The 21,933-nt window shown below is 43.5% G+C and overlaps 1 protein-coding gene and 1 non-coding gene across 2 annotated transcripts; one reads left to right on the top strand and one right to left on the bottom strand.

The window, feature by feature from the left end:
* Positions 1-540: 540 nt before the first annotated feature.
* Positions 541-21,204, top strand: LOC146342401 (vomeronasal type-2 receptor 26-like). Its single transcript, XM_084807827.1, has 7 exons — positions 541-602; positions 1,590-1,754; positions 5,110-5,401; positions 5,918-6,775; positions 14,719-14,946; positions 19,957-20,083; positions 20,300-21,204. Exons 1-7 carry the CDS (start codon positions 541-543, stop codon positions 21,202-21,204), a joined length of 2,637 nt encoding a protein of 878 aa, XP_084663953.1.
* Positions 3,562-3,899, bottom strand: LOC146342402 (Nuclear RNase P). The gene has a single exon (XR_014784166.1).
* Positions 21,205-21,933: the final 729 nt, after the last annotated feature.

Here is a 21,933-nt window from a genome sequence, read left to right as displayed (position 1 = left end):
GACTTACACTTTCACCTGCAAGCACCCTCAGCCAAGTCGCAAATGGCGACTTCCTATTTTCGTAAATTAAATCTTGTGCACAATGGCCAGCAATTTACAGCCAGTCATTGTTTGCAAGATTTATTTAAAAAAAAAAAAAAAGTTGCTGCAGGTGCATGGCTTGGGGGGGATCATTCCTGTCTCCCCTCACATCCCATCTCAGTTCCCGTGAAGGCAGTGGCTTGATGGGCGGAAGGAGATCAGAGGGAAGCCTCTCTCTTTCCTCCTCCTGCCAAGCCTCTGCCCCCATGTAGTTGGCCTGGGAAGGAAGGGGGAGGCAGGAATGATCCCCCCCCATCCCAGTTACACTAGCCCTGGCTGAGCCAAGGCCTTTCTTTCCTGCGTTCAGCCCCTGACAGCCAGCACGAGGAAGAAGGGCTCTGGCAGCCCCCCAGCGTTCTCGCCTTGGCCTAGACTAGAGTAGACTAGAGTGAGAGCACTGGGGGCTGGCCAGCAAGGCCTGTTTTCCCAGCACCCAGCACCCAGCCCCTGACAGCCGGCATGAGGAAGAAGGGTGATGATGGCACCCCAGCGTTTTCACCCTGGCCTCCTCCCTGGCCAGGGTGAAAGCGCTGGGGGCTGGCCACACCAAGGACTCAGCAGTCAAGCCCTTGTGCACATAAGCCTCACCGAGCGGCCAGGAACAGCTCGGACTTGGCCAGCACCCCAGCCACTAGCCATCTCCTGCTCACAAGTAGGAGACTAGGCTAGTGGCTGGCGTGCACACCATGCCTCCTTCTCCCCTAGCCTGGGTGATTCACAGTGCTTTTTGCGTATAAGTCTATGTGTGCATAGACTTCCGATCACCATGCTTTTTAAAAACATGGTGATCGTGGAGGAGTAGGATGCTTGGCAGACAGGCCCGGGCATGTTGCGGGCTGCTCGTTGAGTGGGAAAGGGGGTTGAGTGCAGTCTGGGGACCAGCAAGTGGGGGCAGGGCCAGGGCGGGCACCTGGAGAACCTGGATGGAAGTGGGTTCTCACATCCCTACCTGTTTCCTCCTAGTGGTCCTATGCCAATCTTTATCTATTAAGAAAGTTCAACCAATTCTCCAAGGGTCTGCTTCACTCCAACAAAGGTCTCTATATAGTTGTACTGTTCTGCAATGGAGTGGGCCACGCCCTAGAGTGAGATCACAAAGTCATGTTGTTCTTTTCTCCTCATTGAAGACTTGAGGATTTTGAAAAAAAAACAAATGACCTGCCCTGGAATTGTTAAAATTACTGTAATCATCAGTGCTATTTTCAGACACCTCAGGGGGTATTTTAGGCCCTGTGCAAATTACATACCAAAAACAGTACACTTGAAGTGTGATATTCTGGGCTGGGCCTATAAAGTCTCCTGTCCAATCAGCTTGCTCCACCCCAATCTGGGAGGCTATTTTGAGGCAGACACAGCTCTGTCCATCCAAGCTTTCTGTATCTTCTCCTAGGACTGGTACTGATGATGGTGGCCATGGGTATTCATGAAGGGGTTTGGTTTGGGCTTGGCCCTAGAGCTGTCAACATTCTATTGATTTTGCTTCTGTTATTCGTGCATTATTCTTCCAGCAAGACTTTGAATTCCTCCATATGCATTAGGAGGACAATAGTTAAAAATATTTCATATAGTCCTTCTGCTGAGATTATCATTGGTGAATTTGTGTCCATTACACTTGCCAACTTCATGGTGCCAGACTTTATGGGATATCCATATCCCTCTCCAGTAAATCTTTTGTAAGTAGTTTTTTATTTTTTCAAAAGAAGATTTGCCTGATTCCCAATTATCATTGTTAGCTTGACAAAATACATTACTACTTTCAAGCTCTGGCCTGTCTCTTTATTTTATTCATCTCCGAACCTATATCTAAATCTCAGAAAAGATTTAGATATAGAAAGAAAGCCTAGAGGAATTTATGGTTCAATCCTATGCATGTTTAGACATAAAGAAGTCCTACAACTCCCAGCATTCCCCAGCCAGCAAAGTTGGCTTGGGGATGCTAGGAGTTGTAGGATCTTTTTCGGACTAAACATACATAGGTTTACACCTTAATAGATTTCCCATTTTAGATGCTCCTGATCAATCCAGACCTTCACACATGGCTTTAAATATCCCAAATATTGGGACTGGTGAACAAAGAAAAGTTAAACCCCAACTCATCCCACCATCCCTAAGAATCTAGCAAGACTGTCCAGAAGACTATTGGCGACTTCACAAAGGATTGCTAGTCATCTCACACTGCATGTCCTCCACCCAAACAGTGCTTGCATCACAGTGTGGAAGGAGAGGGAGAGACTGGCAGGAAGGTGCAGAGAGAGAGGTGGGGGGAGGGAGAGATGACTGGGGATTAAGATATAGGAAAGAATGTTATGTGCTCAAGAGAGAGGCTGGGGAGAAGATGGGGTGGGAGAGATGGGTTTTCCTATGGGGTGAGGGGAACAGGAAGACCGGCATTGAAAATTGCCCACCCCTAAATGCTCCATGCCTCTAGTCATTTCTTTGTATCCTGTGTTTCTGCTGCAAACCTCAGAGGGACATCATATCTTCAGAACATCCCAGTAATGTGGGCTGGAAAAGACAGAGTATCTTACACAATAATAATTACATCCTATTCCTGCTTATTCAGAAGTAAATCCAAGTGTGTTTGATGGGATGTACACCTAGTTAAACAGTTTATTAGCTCCTCTCTTGTTTAACTTATATGTAAATAATGTAGTACTAGAGCTTAAACAACCAGGTTACTATTCAGCTACCACTCTGTCCCTTAAGCGACCTGTCCTGCTATATGCAGATGACATGGTTTTGCTATTATATATTCAGATCTGTATGAGGCATTTATTAAAAGATTTGGGGGCAATTTGTTGCAGTGTGCATCTTAGTATAAATTATACCAAGACAAATGTTGTAGTGTTTGGGGCTCGCCCATTTAAGCATAAATGGTACTTGGATGGACAACTAATCGAGCAAGTGAGACATTTCAGTTACCTTGGGATTTGGTGTACTGACAGGGGTAATTGGTCTCATCATATGAAGGTCTCAGCTGTGAAGGTGTCAAGATCCTCTCAAGCATTCCTGGACTTTACTAGAGCTAAAGGTGGCAATATGTTTGTTTCTGCGTTGAGAGTATATATAGGTAAATTGCTCCCACAGCTGACATATATATATATATATATATATATATATATATATATATACACACACACACACACACACACACACACATACATATACACACATACACATTAGAACAGATGAAATCTTATACACACAATATTTGGGTACCAAATTGTGAACAGCAAATGTTAGCTTTTGATTTAATACCCCAAGTTCTCAAGAAATGCATCCTAGATCAGATCATCTGGAAATTACCCGAAACAAATTCCTCATTAAGAACATAAGAACAAAAGAAGAGCCCTGCTGGATCAGACCAAGGGTCCATCTAGTCCAGCATTCTGTTCATACTGTGGCCAACCAGCTGTCAACGGGAAACCCACAAGCAGTGTATGAGTGCAACAGCATCCTCTCACCCAAAGACAAGTAAACAGAAGTGGAGACAAGTCTGAATTGGTTTATGAAGCCTGCTTGCCACGTTACTTCACCTCTGCTCATTGCACTCATAGTTGCTGGCCGTGAGTCATCCCCAAGCCCCAAGTAAGCCGCAGAGGCATCTGCAGGACGGAGCGATAGACTCTCCCATTGGTTGCTTCCCCTGGCTTGATCTCGGACTTCACTGGAGACCTGCATTGCTGGGAACTCACCCACGTTCAGAAGGTGGCGCCCTGCTAGGGTGGCAGTTGGCCCTTCTCTCAGACCCTCCCAAAGGCAAATGTAGGGTGACAAACACCCTGCATGTGGCCTGCCTCTACAGAGAGCTTCATCCCAGCCCACCGTTACTTCCTTTACCCTCATCTACTCCAGCAGGTACTACTAGGGAAGAAACAGGGATTATGCCAGTATGGTCTTATATTTTTGTAGCTTTGTTTATGTGTTATTTCAAACTTCTTAATATGGAAGTTTCCAGGATACCTAAAATATATACGTATATTTTTAGAACAGATGAAATCTTATAGACACACTACTTGGGTACCAAATTGTGAACAGCAAATGTTAGCTTTTGATTTAATACCCAGAGTTCTCAAGAAATGGATCCTAGATCAGATTTGGAGACATCTAAAGTGGGGGGCTGGATTTTATTCCCCTCAAGATCTTGAGGTAATTCAGAAATCATTGTTTTCCTCACAGTTGTGTTTTCCAAAATTACCTCACGGTCTCGAGAATTATTTATATGAATTATCAGTTACTTCATTTAGGAAGGCATTATGTTTTCAAACTTTGCCTTCGCAATACTTAGAGGAACATTATGGTAAAATGCCGGTTGTACTGAGGCTCTGTATACATAAAGCTCAGATAGCAGAGGATCTCTCTCACTACTTATTATATTCTTCTTTGTATTCCAAACCTAGGACAAAGCTGATTGTGAATCTGTTACTGGACAGATCGGAGGGAGATGATTAGGCTAAATTGATATATCTGCTCTCTGATGTGGACAAATTTGTCACAGATAAAGTTGCGAGATTTTCAGTGGCTGCCCAAAAGTTGAGAACAAAATTTGAGTTGGTCAATATGGTGAACTGTAATGATGTAATTTAATTTGAAGGCTTTAATCTAACAGTAGTTTGAACTCTGACATACTTGTGAGTATCTACAAATGTAAAGTTTTATTAGCGTCTGTTAATATTTTAAACTCTTTGTATGCTAGAGTTTGTGTCTGTATATCAGTATGTATGTATTTTTGGTGTATGTATCTGTGGTTGATATGACTACGATGAAACAACATGGAACAACAAATAAATTCAAATTCAACCTAGTTAAGTGGGAACAGAATTGCAGCCTGTTTGAGGTTTCCCACACCCTGATCCAGTACGTTAGCCAATGCACACTATTGGATTTCTTCGCCAAAAAATTTCTATACGATATGTGGAAAAATACAACTTACTTCAATGTGACTTGAAAATGGACAAATCACAGTGTAAGCTGTAATGCAGTAGGATATCTGATGTCAAGAATTAAGTTATGAAACTCTCATTGCAGAATGATCCCCAAAAACTACCAGCATGTCCTTGCCTTTGTTTTTGCCATTCAAGAGATCAACAAGGATGCAAAATTGTTACCCAACACCACATTGGGACCCAAGATTCATGAGAATACTTTTAATCCAAGGCGGACCTCTTGGACCACTCTGGAACTGCTCTTTTTGGGACAAGGGGACCTTCCCAATTACAATTGTTTCAGGAAAGATAATGTAATGGCTGTTACTGGTGGTCTTACCTCCCAAAACTCCATCCAGATGGGCAGGGTCTTGAATACCTACAAGATCGCACAGGTATATATGTAGAATGAGAGTGGTTGCATCTAGTTGTGTCCAAAATGGCTAAGAGCAACAGTTTCTGCCCAGCCTACACAGATGTAAATTGGCTGCATTGTCAATTGGTATCTATCATGATTCCTTGGAAAAACAACAACAACAACAACAACACCATTAGAGTGCAATCTGATATATGTATTCTTAGAAGTAATTGAGGACAATGGGGCTTAGTCTAACATATGTTAATACAGGATTGCAATTGAAGAATCCAAGCTGTGAATGGTGCATGATAAATCTTGAGAAAAAGAATTTCTTCTGCATCCTGCTTAGTATCATAACCTGAATATTGATAGTACCAGGTAAGTTTACTATGATGTCTAAGACTGGACAGTTAGAAAGAACAGCATTTGCACAAGTTACTATTCAATGAGATCAATATTTTAACTCGGACAGACATTTGTGTAAACTCAGTTTGTGTTTGAGAAGAAAGGGTGGGTTTTCTCAGATTAAACAATATCCTATCTTTCCCATTAGCTCAGCTATGGCTCCTTTGATCCTGTGCTGAGGAACAAAATTAGATTCCCTTCTTTCTACCGGGTGGTCCCAAATGAAGATCCTCAGTACATTGGGATCGTTCGGCTCCTCAAGCATTTTGGATGGACCTGGATTGGCCTTATTGTTCCAGATGATGACAGCGGAGAAACCTTTCTTCGATCCCTGAGACCAAGGCTTTTGCAGAGTAAGATCTGCATTGCTTGGATGCAGGTGATCCCAAAAGTGACACGTTTTTTACCATATGAAATACTACAGGAAAAATTGGGACCAATTCTACGGACTCTGTCATTCAGTGAAATCAATGTGATTCTTGTCTACGGAGACCTTCAATCTCTGGAGGGTTTTAAAATCGTTTTGTTTTTAAATGAATTCATTTATATGACTCCTTTAGAAAGGGTGTGGATCACAACAGCTGAATGGGATTACACTGCTGTATTCGGTAGGGGCAGATTCACCACAAAATCCTTCAATGGCACCTTGTCATTCACTCTCCATACAAATGTGGTGCCAGGATTTTTTTACTTTCTTGAAACCTTAAATCCATATCAGTCAAATATTTATTTCATCCAGCATTTCTGGGCCTCAGCATTTGGCTGTTCATTCCCACAGTATAACCTGTATTCGTGGAGCAATGAAAGCTGTACTGGGGAGGAGAAGCTGGGGAGCCTTTCTGGAAGCACCTTTGAAATGGGGATGTCTGGCCAGAGCTACAGTATCTACAATGCTGTCTATGCTGTCGCACATGCTCTCCATGCCATGTACTTAGCAAATCCCAAACATCAATCAAGAGGAGCTGGGGACGACAGGTGGAACTTCTGGAACGTTCAGCCATGGAAGGTAGTCACAGCTACAAATCATACACACTGTAAGATAACATGGACTCATTAAAAATGAAAAATAGAAGAAAAGCAAAATAAATACAGATAGACAGACAGACAGACATAAAAAAAACACAGAGGGAAGAAAAGCCTGTTAGGAGATCCATCTTCTAAAGCACCAGTGAAAGGGAAGATCTCACCCTCTTCCTGCAGCAGTCAGAGAGGAGGAGACTTTGATGGCCGTCTTAGGTAGAGGATATCGCTACTGAATTATGCCTCATGTGGAATAGGGTTTCCATTCACCCATCCGAAGTCTAGCACCAAACCATTGTGTTGAGTGACTCTGAGTTTTAATATTATGACAGAGGGAATCCTCCACCTCTTACCATTCATAATATACAAGATAGAATTTATGAGAAGAGAGGTGTAGGGTGGAAAAAAACAACAACATTCCCTTTAATTCCTGCTGAGAGTGGGCTGACTGTGACAGCTCCTTGGTTGAGATGAAACACTCTGCACATGTTCAGAAGCCCAAATTAAAAAATAATAATTTATTATTAATAAGCAAATGAACAAAACATTACACACATTACTGCAAATCTTGAAAAATCTGTGAAAATTGCAGGTCTTCATGTGCTTTTAAATAATATTCCTGTGGTGTGGGGATTAACAGACAGACAGCAGAAGTGGACTTCAGGAGCTCTTACAGTTGCAAACAGACTCATATGGAAAGATAAACACCTACCACCCATCATTCAGTGGTCTGAAGATCCCTCTGGACTTGCTACATTTGAATGTATATCCTGCAGTCATTCATTTAGTTTGGATGCTAATTTACATATATGGACTGATTATGTTAATCTATATAGTTGGAACAGAACTGTCGAATCTTTTCTTTTCTTTTCCTTTCCTTTTTTTCTTTTTTTTTTTATTAATGGTGTTCTTCCCATTTTCTTTTCTTTAGCAATAAATACTAGGGATGTCAGAGAATTCCGCCACGGATCTCGGTGAGGCTGAATGCCAGCGCATTCGGCCCCCTGAACTCCATGGCGGAACGGCCTGCCACCCCCCCGCCACCCCACGGATCCCCCCCGGGACGAGACTTACCTGGGGCAGATGTTCCAGGTGGCGGCGGTTCCGGTAGCGGCGGCAGCTTCGGTGGCTGGTCTTCTGACCGGCTGCCGCCACCGCCATTTGCAGTCTTGTCGGGGGGGGGGTTGTTTTTGTTTTTACAAGACGTGATAGGCTGCGTAAAGATTTATGTAGCCTATCATGGCTGGGTAAAAAAAAAAAAAACATGTACGCAAATGGCGGTGGCTATGGCCGCTGCCATTTGCACTCCTTATTTTTGGCCGTCTTAGTCTATGTAAATATTTACGTAGACTATGACAGCGAAAATAAAGGGGAACGCAAATAGCTCCCACTACCCTATTTGTGTTCCCCTTTATTTTCGCCGTCATAGTCTACATAAATATTTACGTAGACTAAGACGGCCAAAAATAAGGAATGCAAATGGCGGTGGCCGTAGCCATTTTTTTTTACCCAGAGCCCTCCGCGGCCGGAAATCCAGCTGTGGACAGCTCTGGCCTGGGCCTGGCCGGCTGCTCCATGGAGCTGCCGCGGAGCATAGCTGGCCGTGGAGGATTCCGGGGGGGAGGAACGGATCGCCTCCCCCCATTGAGGATTCCGGGGGGAGGGACGGAACGCCTCCCCCCCCACCATCAACATAATCCGCGGAAAGGTAAATGACTTTCGTACATCCCTAATAAATACCCAACAATTCGATGATCAAAAAACCTGCTGGTTTAAAAGCAGAGTTAAGGCTATTTCATGTTTTCTCAAGCTCCACAGAGCCAGAAAATTGGAAGGTACAGCTGATGCTTTAGCTGCCAAGCCCCGTGATCCATGATGATGCTGTGCAATGTCAGAAATTGTGACAACTTACAACTTACCCTCCATGCACCCACACTTTTCCTTGATATTTCAGCCCTGTCCTGGTTCTGCATTGCCTTACAAAGCATCTGAGCTTCACTGTTTTGCTATCTGAGCCTTGCTGGCATGGCTCTTCCTGTGAGCTGATCCATGCCACTTTGTCTCTTAGATCAGTAGCTGGCAGGATGGCTTAAACAGTGAGAGGGAGAGCTCTTCTGGCAGGAAGGCTAGATGTTCAATCAGGCAGGCAGGACAGGGCCAGGTGACAATGTTGGACATTGTAGCCTGCCAAGGATAAGAATGTAACTCGTGGTAATCAGGATTTCGTTTTAAGACTCAGAATTAAAAGTCTCCGGGAGAACTTCCATGGATCGAGTAGGCTGTCTCCTGTAGACATGTAAAAAGTGTTTTACCTTCCACATGTAAAAAGTGATGAGAATGGAGAGATGCAGGGGCAGCCCCACTTGAGAGCTCAGCCCCACTTCCCTTCCTCAGGCATTGAGGCATGATGAGAATGACTGAAAAGGCTTAGATTACCCAAAATATCTGAGGAATGTACACAGCATGTGAATGCATGTTCAGTGTAGGTGTGAATATAGCCCTACTGTGGGACACGATCCTTGCATCTCCTTTTCCTACCACATGGAAAGGATGACCAAGGTTCAGTGCTTGTGCTGCATTTCTGCTTTCAGAAAGGTGCTGTGAGGCTCTGATTCTTCTGCTTCCCCCATCTATCCCCAATCTCTGAGGGTCAAGCTCTCTGAGGGTTAAATTGCATGTTACTTTAAAGATATAGCTAGGGGTTTTTTTTCTCCCTTATTTATTCAAAAGTGAGCTCATGGGACCTCATATGGATCAGGACCCTAAAATGGGGAGTAGGGGGATTTGCCCGAGGTCTGCAATTTGCATTACAAGTGGATGCGTTTTTGGCAATGTAAATCAGAAGTAGGTCTGTTCAGGGACCCGCCGATCTGACTCGGAAGCCACTTCACGGCTTCCAAGGTGGGCCTGATTCATCTCGGGCAGATCCGGGTGGCCCCGACCTGACTCGGCCCCAAAGCGGGATACAGCTGGTGAACCCCGCTTCGCCCCCCCGATGCCCCCACGCAAACCCCCAGCTCCTTACCTGGGCCACCTCCTCCTCCACCATAGCTGTCACCCTCTCCGTCGCCACACCACCACTGCGCTGCTGCCACCTTCTCTGCCATTGCCGCCACCGCGTTCTCCTTGCTGCCATTGCCATGTTCTCCATCACCACCTGCCATACCACCATGTTTGCCACCGCTGCTCCCTTCTCCATCACTGCCACTGCCGCTGCTGCTGCTGCCTTGTCCACCACCGCCGCCACTGTTGCTGCCTTCTCTGTCGCTGCCATCACTGCCGTCGCCAACTCCTGAGGCAGGAAGTTCCAGGAAGTTGCCATTTTAAAATCCCTCCCTGCAAGAAGGGTTGTCGCGTGTCCAGGCCTAAGGGCTGGCTGCAGCGGTGGAGAAGGCAGTGGCAGTGGCGACAGAGAGAGAAGGCAGTAGCAGCAGTGGTGGTGATGGAGAAGGCAGTAGAGAAGGCGGCGGAGGCAAGGAGAAGGCGGCGGTAGCAGCAGTAGAGAAGGCGGCTCAGGTAAGGACCTGGAGGTGCCGGGCGGGGCTGAGCCAGGGAGCTGACACTATGAAGTGCACCGAGTGCTTCAGAGAGCGCTCGACCCGCTCCGGGTCACTTCATGCCCCCTCCGCTTTGCCTCAGAAGGGGCGCAAAGTGACCTGAAGCAGCCCGCTTTGACTCGGGTTTTGGGCCTCAAGCCGAAGCTGTGCACAGCCCTAATTGAAAGCCTGGTGAGGGGTGGGCTTTTCCAGGTCTGGACCACAGCACGGGGAGGGAAGAATTGAAGTTTTCCTTACCCCCTCGCACACTAGGGTCCCAGTCTGTGTGGTGACATGTAGTCTCACCTTGTGGGTGTCACATTCTATAAGTAAAGGAATAGACATGTACATAGAAGCCTTCTGTAATACAATTCCTCTGAAAAATATGTAGTAGTTTCAGCTTTCTCATGAAAAAGAGCACGCCTAACATAACTTTGCCACCAGTTGCTGCCATAGGGTTTCATGCGGCAGAAAAAAAACTTGATACCTTTTGAGCTGCAGGTCAGAACTTCATCTAACCAATGAAAGGCACACCTCCTCAACAAGCCCATATTATGTACATTGGTAGTTTTCATCAAAATATGCAAGAACTGTATGATTTTCCAAGCCACAGCTTGGAGTAAAAAGAACAAATGTATCCATTTTCAGCACTGTCTGTCACACTGTACTTGTGACCATTTTTATTGGATTTGTTTGATTGTGCACAATTCTAGACAACATCAGGTAGATCACGCCAGTTTTCAGGTTTTTATCTCAGTGGGTGCCATTTGTATAAGCAGTAGGATTTTGAGGCTTCTAATGGTGGGACTGTGTGTGTGTGTGTAACTCACCTGAACTGAAGGTGCTCTCCTGTGCCCCTTTAATCCACTGTCCACATCAAATATTCACCCTGATAATGCGAAAGCTCTATGTTTATTAACATCCCATTTAAATTGTTGTTATATAAGAGCAATTGTGTGTGTGTGTATGTATAAGTATATATATATATATATGAATGAAATAAATGGCATCCAAGTTGTTCACATTTTTGTTTTTCTCGTCTGCCTGCATGCAGGTGGACATATTCTGTTAATTTAACCATTGATGTAATGCACCATGTCGTTTTAATCCAGTGCTTTGAAGGAGGAGTGCTGGCTAATCTGCATTTAGCTGCTATAACTAATTTTGCAGCTATTTAAAGATTTCCTACTAAGTCTACATGTTCCTTTCTTAGCACACCAGTACGATAACAAAGCATGTTGTACACAAGGTTCATAGATATAGACATAGATGTGGATATCCAGTCATCCTGTTCAAATGGCATGCAACTATTTCTCAGGAATTTCTTTTTCTAAAAATCTGTTTTTATTTTATTTTTACAAACAAAATAAACACTACCAACAATATAATCAAAATCTTCAGTTTCCAACATTATAGTATTCTTAAAAAAAGAAGAAGGAAGGGAGGACAGCAAAAGAAGGAAGAGAAAACAAGAAAAACCAGAATGAAAGTTTATATTAAACTTCAATAAGAGCAAAACAAATATCCAAACAGTCTTATAGCACAGAAATAGAAGCAAACAGTCCATTTCCATTAGCCATAAATTACTATTCAGTTAACACATATTAATAAACATTAAAGGTTTAGCCAGCAAGGAACAGCAACAACAATAATCCCATAGTGATTTTAATAGTAATAATACTAATAAAAAGGGGGGGAAAGAGAAGTTTAAAAGAAAGACAAAAACAGGAACAAATCATTTGTATATTTGAAGTAGTATCATATCTCAAAATAGATTTATATGTTTACTCACACATACACACACAAATATGCACTTTGTTACAATATAACATAAAGAAGAGGAGAGGGAAGAAAAAAATATATGCAAACATTTATCTTTGGCCTACTGCCTGACTACTTATCAGCTAAAACCCAAACAACACTTCAAAAGAACAGTAAAAATGGCTAAGTTCCAACTCCAGTGGCTGAGAGAGTTGGATCCCTGAATTTAATTTTAATACCAATTAAAAATGTTTCTGCAGAGCCAGGATCCAAGAATCTCTTCATCTGATCTTCAATAAGAACACAAAATGTAGCCAGATATTTAATATGATATTGCAGGTTAATTTGCTTTGCCAAACTTCTTGCCTTGGCAAATTGCCTTCTTCTGGCAGCAATTTCTTTAGTATAATCATGAAAGAGCTTAATCTTGTCATTTGCTAGTCCCCACCGGAGTTCACCTCGTTCTCTTGCCAGACACATAAGGTCATTTTTTGTGGAGACTCATGAAAATTGAACAATAACAGTCCCAGAAGTCCCTTTACTGCCAAGCCTTGAACCAGGAACATGATATGCATGCTCAAAATCAAGTAAGAAATCAGATGGCAAAGCAAATGGCTTTATCCATAAATTCTGCCAAGCCTATATCAATAGCCACATCTTTAATACCAAGGATACGTAGATTCCTTCTGTGTCTGAAGGTTCCAGTTGAGAATTTCAAGCAGACAAAACATTATGAGACACTTTCAAGGCCGTTTCCTACACAACAATCCGATCTTCAAGATCATTAACCTTCACTTCCATCTTTTGAAAAGAGATATTAATTAAATCCACAGCCCCCTGAAGGGCGGTTCTTGAGTCCTAAATTGTTTCAAGTTTCTTTGACTGCTCTCGTAGCTGCGAAGACATCGTTTTTATCAAAGCAAGCAACTCCTCTTCATGATCTCCGGCATTTCTAGAAACCTTTGTCGAGGGAGCCATTGGGGGCCAGGGGTAGGTGGCGTTTTCAAGCCTTTCCTTTTTTCCTTTAGTTCTGCCATCCCCCACTTTCCAAAGCACAACAAGCAAGTATAACTGCAGAAACAAGACAAACAAACCTACACAGATTTAATTACAAGTCCTCAGATATTGCTGGTAGTTTAAACTCAGAGATGTTGTTTGGAGCCGTTTGTCCTTGTGTCTCCTAATTGCTTAGAATTTTCAAACAGTGTGCAGTAGATGACACTCTGGCGCCTATTCTTAGGTTTCAGCCCCTCTGTTTCTTCACAGAAGCAGCTGTTCTTCCAAGATTTCATCTGGATCGTACTGTAAGCTTCCCCTTTAATTCCAGGGGAAGATAAAAAGGTTTCTCAACCTTTTCCCCGCTGTTTGAGATAAGCAACCTGCAGAACTCTGCAAATCACTAATCCACAGAAATGTCTATACCTAAGATGTTTTCCCAGTTTAACTTAAAATAATTTCCTTTATCATCATATGCTGCAATTAATATCTGATAAATATGAGATTTTTATTTCATGTCTTTATTGTTGATCCATATGTTTCAAGGCTGAGCTCTGATATAAACAACGGGTAATGGGGGTGTTCTGGTGTGCCAACCCCTGACCTGCAGGTAGCGACAGCACAGTGGTGGCATATCACATGTGCTGCACGGTGAAGATCCCAGGCCCAATGCCTGGATTCTCCAGGGATTAAAAGAGGGATCTCTGGTGGCAGGGCAGGGTGCAACCCTCTGCCCATCACTCTGGATAGCTGGTGCCAGATGGAGCAAAATTACTGAGACAGACAAACCAGTAGTCTAACTCAGTATATGGAAGCTTCATGGGGTTATGGTGAAGTCCTGGAAACTCTTCACCGTTGAAATACATATTCCGTTTGTCATCTTCTGTCGCAGCTTAGATGGAGCAGTTTTGAATATTCAACAAGTACAGCCACTTGCAAATTCATCTTTGCTGGTAGGGATACTTCGGGAAATATATATCGACACTCCAACGGTGTCCTGCCACAGGGAGTGCACATCGCCAGTTCCTGGTGTGTGCGCGTCTGGCCCTGCCAGCAGTGGCATGTGCGCAGCCCTACCACTGGTGGCGGTGATGTAGGGCTTCTAGGGGGAAGCACCCAAATGACCGGAAATGCAAGCTTCTGGAAGGCGCAGGTCACACCTTTCAGAAACATGCATTTCTGGTCATTGCAGGCTTGCCCCCAGAAGTTCTACATTGCTGCTGCTGGCAGTAGGGGGCTTGCATGCACCAGGAACTGGTTGTGCCGGCCACCAGTGGTAGGGCACCATTGGATCCTACCCCTAGTGTTAGCAGCCATAGGCAATGTGCAGCTATTCCATCTTTCCCTCTTTAACAGAGGGAAAGCTGGTAAAGAAAAAGGTGGAAAAAGCAATGGGAAGACACAGGAAGATTGTAAATGGAAGGCAGTATCATCTGGACCTCCTGTAAAAAGACCGGACACTTGCCTGAGAAAAGCTTCATGTGGAAACACCCTAAATGTCAAATTCCAAGAACAATACATTACTCATTTCTGACTGTTGACCACCCTGGCACATGTAAGGATGAAGGGCCATTTATAAATACTTCTAAGAAATAAACAAACAATACATGGTTACCTTTTTTCTCCTTGAATCCAGCTTCACTCTTTTCTGAGAAGAATACGCTTTAACAATAGCGCTGGGGAAGAAATATTTTTTGATGACAATAGGGACCTGGCAGGCGGATATGATCTCATCAACTTGGTCGCCTTCCCCAATGACTCATTCCAGAGAGTCCAAGTTGGAAGGGTGGATCCCGAGGCTGTTCCAGAGGATGGATTCACCATTAATGGAAGTGTCATTGTGTGGAACCACAAGTTTAATCAGGTGGGAATGACTATTTTTATCTTCTTCATCATCTTTATCCTCAGCATATTTTTTTTAGTGCATTCCAGATACTGGATGGTTGATACCTGATTAGCATATCCTGAACATGCCCAATATCTATTTATTTATTATTTGTTTTATTTTTAAAAAACCCTCTTAAATAAATTTCTCTAGGCATTGTACAAAACATAACAATGCACACACAAAAATGCAAATAAAATCCTAATAAAAATAATCAACAATATAAATCTACCAACATGCCAACACAGCATAATAATATTATAATATTATACATATTACTATTATTATTAATAATAATAATAATAATAATAATAATAATAATCTGAAATGACCATCAGATATAAAAAGTAAAACTACATAGCATGGACTAAAATTAAACAATAACAAAAAAAAACCTTTTTCCATTTAACTCGTTGTGTTAAGGGGGTTCCATGTTCACTCAAGCTACAAAATGCAGCGAATTATGGTTGTTACAGGCCATGCATTATTTAGGCAATATGCATATGTTATGGTATCCTATATTGTGGTTCATTTCAGCTTCACCACTGCCTTGGAGCTGGATGTCTGTCAGTGGTGGCGTTGTAGACCTAAGCCCCAGTTTTATCCGTCCATTAGAATACGACACATGGAGTTTGTGCAACTGAAGCTACCATTCCACATCACAAGTACCTAACTGGCAACCAATACCATCCACATAGAATGGTAGAGTTGGAAGGCACCTGGAAGGTCATTTCAAGCGAAGGCCTGCATCTTAAAAACAAAAACAAAAGCCTGTAAAGGCAGCCACATTCCTCCATGCTCTTTCTGGCCATTAAGCCAAGACACAAAATGACAATCTCAACATTTTCCCCTATTGAGAAGGGATACTTTGAAGGCTCCCCACAACAAAACCAACATATTGTTTCAGGATCCCACTTCTAAGTTCCTAATTACGAGAACTTGGGGAAAACTGAAGGATTCTCAAGAATCGCTTTAGAATCATAGTCATGCAAGAAACAACTTCCCGAACACTTTTCCAGACAAGTATATACTTCAGTCAACTATAATGTCACCCTCCCCTCAAAGAGTGGCAACAGGAGGCAGACATTTTGTTGTGGTAGCCATTTTGACTGCCCCCAAGCATACCTCAAAATGAAACATTCAGACAGAGAGAAAATTGATGGCAAGTTATCCTGTGGGAGCTCCACTTAGACAAGAAATAAATTTCATCCCCTTAGAGGAAAAGGAGAAACTCGCTCCTCACCTTTATTCTCTCCCATCTCCCTGGTAACCAGAAAAAAATGGCGGAATGCTGCTCCTGCTTTCGTCCCTAGTCTTTACTCAGCCTCCTTGGGACTTTCCTCCTATTTTCAGGTCCCCTCAGAAGCTTCCTACAATGGCCCATCAGGGTTGAGATTGCCATTCAACCATTTTATTCCTCCTCCTATCCTACAAATATGACCTTATCAGTGGCATACGATAAAGCGGGGTGAACATGGCACTTTTTTCCAAACCTACAAATACCTTATACTTCTTCTGGGATGCAGCACATCCTACACCTTCTGCCTTACCTAAGATGACAAACTGTTTTCCAAAATATGCTGTAATGAACGGAGACAAATTACTACAAAGTAAACCTCATTTAAGTCTATGCAGGGGGGTGGGGGAATCCAGACAATTCCTATCAAGTAGTTGGAGGTTGCTCGGGAAATTTGACGTACTATGAAAAACCGTTTCTTGCCCTTTCTACAACACAGTTGGCATGAAGTATCCTCAGACAACCGTGAAACACTGCCATGTTTCAGGTCAGCCTGCCGAGTCATTTTCTCAGGACAAGCCATAGCAGCTGTGAGCCATAGAACCCCCCTCCCCCAAATGGTGATTGTGATGGTGGAATGTGATTCCGCTGACTTAGCCTTCACATAGAATAATAGGACTTTAACCCTAAAAATCTTAAAATACCCCCCCACACACAACGCATACAAGAACTTAAAAAGTATTGATGCTGAAAAGGTAGAAATGAGGGCACCAGCTGAGCTTCTTTTTGGAGAGCGTTCCAGAGCTGGGTAGGGGGGATCCCGAAAAAGCCCTGTCTCTTGTTACCACCCTCAAAGCATCAGAATGAGGAAACACTTGGAGAAGGGTTTCCACTGATGATCTTAGAGGCTGGGTGGTTATTATTATTATTACTATTAACAATGTTTATATATTGCTCCACATAAGAAAATTTCAGAGCTGTGAACAACAAAGGTGAAAGAATAAAACACCATGTTAAAACAGTTAAAACATTTTTAAAAAAGATAAATTCCAATTATTTCATGCAAGGAAGGCTGGTCATGCAAGGAAGTCCTCTTGAAATAGCAATGTCTTCAGCTGGCACTGGAGGGAACACAATGTTGGCCCCTGCATGACCTCCAAAGACAGGGAATTTCCACAGGACGGGGGACACCACACTGAAGGCTCTTTTCCTGGTGGACTCCAACTGGGCCATGAGTCCATGTGGAACCACCAGGAACATGCCCTCCGATGACCTCAGTGACCAGACAGGTTGGTAAAGAAGGAGGCACTCTCTCAGGTATCCTGGTCCCATGTTGTTTGGGACTTCGTACGCTAGTACTAATACCTTCAACCTGGCCCAGTAGTGAATAGGCAGCCAGTGCCGTTCCCCTAGCAAAGGAGTTACATGCTGAAAAGGGGCAGCTCCCGACAACAGCTGAGCTGTTGCATTCTGCACTAGCTCCAGCTTCCAGAGCAGACTTAAGGGCAGCCCCACATAGAACGCATTGCAGTAATCCAGTCTTGAGGCTACTGATGCCTGTACCACTGTGGCCAAGCTATCCCTGTCCAGGAGAGGCCATAGCTGGTGAACCAGCCGATGCTGGTAAAAGGCACTCCGAGCTGCCACGGCCACTTGGGCCTCCAGCGACAATGATGGGTCTGGGAGTACCCCCAGACGACAGACCTGATCCTTCAAAGGGAGTGCAACCCCATCCAGAACAGGCAATGAGCCTCACTCCAGACTCGGGAAACACTCACCCAAAGAGCTTCCATCCTGCAGGATTCAGTTTCAGGTTATTGGCCCTCATACAGCCCATTACTGAGTCTAGGCACTGATTCCGGATTTGCACAGCCTTTCCTGAATCAGATGTGACAGGGAGATAGAGCTGTGTGTCATCAGCATACTGATGGCATTTAGCTCCAAATCCCCTAATGACCACTCCCAGCGGCTCCATACAGGTGATATACAACATTGGGGACAAGATGGTGCCCTGTGGGACCCCATAGCTGAATTACCAAGGGGTCAAGGAAAGGTCACCCAATGTTACTCTCTGAAATCGGCCCCATAGGTAGGACTGGAACCACTGTAGCGCAGTGCCTCCAATACCCATCCCACAGAGTTGATCCAGGAGGATACCATGTTCAGTGGTATCAACAGCCGATAAGGGATCGAGCAGAATTAACAGGGTTGCACTCCCCCTACCCCTCTCTCGATAAATGTCATCTTTCGGGGTGACCAAGGCTGATTCAGTCCCATAACCAGATCGAAACCCAGACTGGAATGGGCCTAGATAATCGGTATCCTTCCATAGTGCCTGCAGTTGCTCCACCACAACACTCTCAGGTACCTTCCCTAGAAAAGGGGTATTTGTGACTGCGCGTTAATTGTCTAATACCACTGGATCCAGAGTGGGCTTCTTCAGGAGTGGCCACACTACTGCCTCCTTAAGGACAGCAGGGACCACCCCTTCCTGTGGGGAAATATATATATATATATATATATATATATATATATATATATATATTTGAGGCGGATGCTCCATGAGCTTAAAAGACAGAAGCCAGCCCTTTGAATTTGGCCAGGAAAGAAACTGGGAGCCAGTGCAGATAAGAAAAGACTGGCATGACATGATCATAAGCCTGGATCACAGTTAGAAGTATTATAGCCAAATTTGCATTTTGTGACGTTTCCAGTCTGTCTTCAAAAAACATGAATACACATTATTTTCCACATCATAATTTGTTCTCAAATAATAAGTAAAAGAATCCACCCTTTTTTGTCGTTTTTACATTTATTTTTCAATTGTCAGATGCTGATGTTTATCATCTATTAACTGGTTTTTAACAATTGTGCTAATTCCCAAAACATGGATATACATTCTCTATGTGTAATTATTTCTGCATGTCTCAAATTCTTAGTAATGATCAACATTGCTACTATTAGTAGATTATGAAACACTGGTTCATGTGTTTTTGATACACGTGAATGGAAAAGCTCCAGCAATGTTATTTTCAAGGTTAAGGATAAAGCAAATCCACTAATTCTATTAATATCTGTTTCAAAGATGGTGGCTTGTACCCCACAGAACCAAACAGCCTCTGCTTTCTCAACAAAACCTCCAAGGTTTATTTAAAAACAGGTCCCTCTCGTGAGTGCCTTCATGCTGTGGCCTCTCTCACCTCAGGCCAGAAGCCATGGGTGTTCCCTCACTACTTCCTGGCTCCTCCCAGGAAGCACACCCCATCCAGGATAAACCCAGCAGTTCTTTCATATGGTTACAATATCTCTTTGAATATATCTCCGGTTCGTGTTAGGTGATGCTGAGGTACTAAGACCTTAGCATCCAAGACGCTGACCCATACTGCTGGTCCCAAGACTTTCCAATCTTCCTGTGGAAATTCAAAGAACTGCAGCACTGAGGGGGGAAACACATCCTTATTTCTGTAGTAAAATTTATATTCCAACTGTACAGTGGTGAGCTAGGAGTGATAATTTGGAAGAGGGGCCAAAGAAGCTGAGATTCTCTGGTTGCTGATGATTTTTGCCTGTTCAGGTGACTGTAGTTAGAGGATATGGGTCCCCATTTTATGTACTACAGAATACATAACTAAAAGACTTTGGGGTTCCTTCTGTGGAAATGGTATCTGCCTGTAGCTGAAAGCCAGAGAACACTTCAGAAGCTTGACTAGAACAATTTCCAATTCTATGTCCTTCCTTGTGGTTACCATTAGATGTTGACCAATTCCACCTGTGTTGAGAGCTGCCACCCTGGACAGAGCATGTTCATCCAGCCAGGGAAACAAACCTGTTGCTATGATTGCATTGAGTGCCCCAAAGGGAGGATTTCAGTCCAGATGGGTAAGTGAAGGAATCCAGAGTTACTTGGAAAATAATCCAGAAGTTTTAAATTCAGGTGTAATGTAATTCCTGTCAGTATTGTCTAAATACTCTTACACAGAACACAACCTGACAGAGCAACTATCAGAGACGTTGAAAAACTGCAAGGTTATATTAGACTAAAGCTAAAGTATGTGTGTATTGCGTAAATACTGGGAGTTTGCGTCTTATATCCAGATGCAGAACAATGTGAGATGTGCCCAGAAGACCAGTACCCAAACACGAACCAGGACCAATGTATTCCCAAAGAAATAAGCTACCTATCTTACGAGGAGCCCTTGGGAATAGTTCTGGCATCCTTAACTCTTTTCCATTCAGTGATCATAGTTGTTGTGATGTGGACCTTCATTCAGCACCACAAGACTCCCATCGTCAAAGCCAACAATTGGACCATCACATGTACCCTGCTCTCCTCTCTGCTGCTCTGCTTTCTCTGCTCCTTTCTATTCCTTGGCTGGCCTGGGAAGGTGACCTGCCTGCTGAGGCAGACAGTGTTTGGCATCATCTTCTCCACTGCTGTTGCTTGTGTGTTAGCAAAGACCGTCACTGTGGTTTTGGCCTTCATGGCCACAAAGCCTGGAAACACGATGAGGAAATGGGTGGGGAAGAGACTTGCTGTATCAGTCATTATTCTTTCTTCTCTTCTTCAAGCTGGCATCTGTTTTGTATGGCTGGCAACTTCTCCCCCCTTCCCAGAGTTTGACAGGCACTCCCAGGTTGACACCGTCATCATTCAATGCAATGAAGGTTCAGCCCTCATGTTCTACATTGTCCTGGGCTACATGGGGCTTTTGGCCCTCATCAGCTTCACCGTGGCCTTCTTTGCCAGGAAGTTGCCTGATACTTTCAATGAAGCCAAGCTGATCACTTTCAGCATGTTGGTCTTCTGCAGTGTTTGGGTGTCTTTTGTGCCAACCTACCTGAGCACCAAGGGGAAATACATGGTGGCTGTGGAGGTCTTCTCCATCTTGGCTTCTAGTGCTGGCTTGCTGGCTTGTATCTTCCTCCCCAAGGTCTACGTTATTATCCTGAGGCCTGAACTGAATACCAGAGATCAGTTAGTAAGGAAAAAGAATGGTTAGGACTGAGAGGGGAAGTGTAGCTATCCTTAGGAGTGGCAGTCCATTGAACCCTGGGCTACCTCATAAGGGAGAGTGTGGTCTTTCAAATAGTCTGATCCCAAATCATGTGGGGCTTTTTAAGTCACAAACAAAACAAAACTTTGAATTGTGGCCAGAAACAAATTGGTAGCCACTGAAGCTGTTGTAACAAGTGTCATGTGCTCCATATAACAGACCAAACTCAATATCCTGGCAGCAGCTTTCTGGACACCCTGAACTTGCTGAACACTTTTCTCCGGCAGCCCCATGCAGAGTGAATTACTCTCAGTCTGGACTTTTGATATCTATTTTCCTGGTTCTTCTTGACTATTAGCACCGATATCTGCCCCAGATTTTTCTGACTATTTTACTATTTTATGTTTTTATTGATATATTGATTTATTTTATTGCATTTTGTTATGATCATGTTTTTTAATATGCTTTGGGATCTTTTGTAAAAATGTAAAGTGGTATATACAGTACATCCTTCTATTAAAATAATAAAATAACATCTCTCCGCTTCTTCACTTGGAATGAAGTGTACACATAAATCAGTGAGCATTTTATTATTTAGCATAACGTTTTCCAATTTGCATGTTTTTCACTCAGGGATTTATTACCTGTTCAGTGAACATTTGGACTGACATATATTTACTCTTTAAAAGGTTAGTTCTATTTACTTCGCTTTCCTGTTGTTTCTCATATTTCTTA

The sequence above is a fragment of the Heloderma suspectum genome, chromosome 6 (genome assembly GCF_057233095.1).
Source record: "Heloderma suspectum isolate Gila_16-S chromosome 6, 16-S_ref, whole genome shotgun sequence".
Taxonomy (NCBI): Eukaryota; Metazoa; Chordata; class Lepidosauria; order Squamata; family Helodermatidae; genus Heloderma; species Heloderma suspectum.
This window is presented reverse-complemented; position numbering and strand designations above follow the sequence as displayed.

Excerpts from the sequence above, each read along its gene's own strand:
- LOC146342401 (XM_084807827.1), top strand. The coding sequence starts at position 541 with ATGAGGAAGAAGGGTGATGATGGCACCCCAGCGTTTTCACCCTGGCCT. Across the intron at positions 603-1,589 it reads TGGCCTCCTCCCTGGCCAGG|CAAGACTTTGAATTCCTCCA; the intron begins GTGAAAGCGCTG and ends TTATTCTTCCAG. Across the intron at positions 20,084-20,299 it reads GAGGATTTCAGTCCAGATGG|ATGCAGAACAATGTGAGATG; the intron begins GTAAGTGAAGGA and ends TCTTATATCCAG.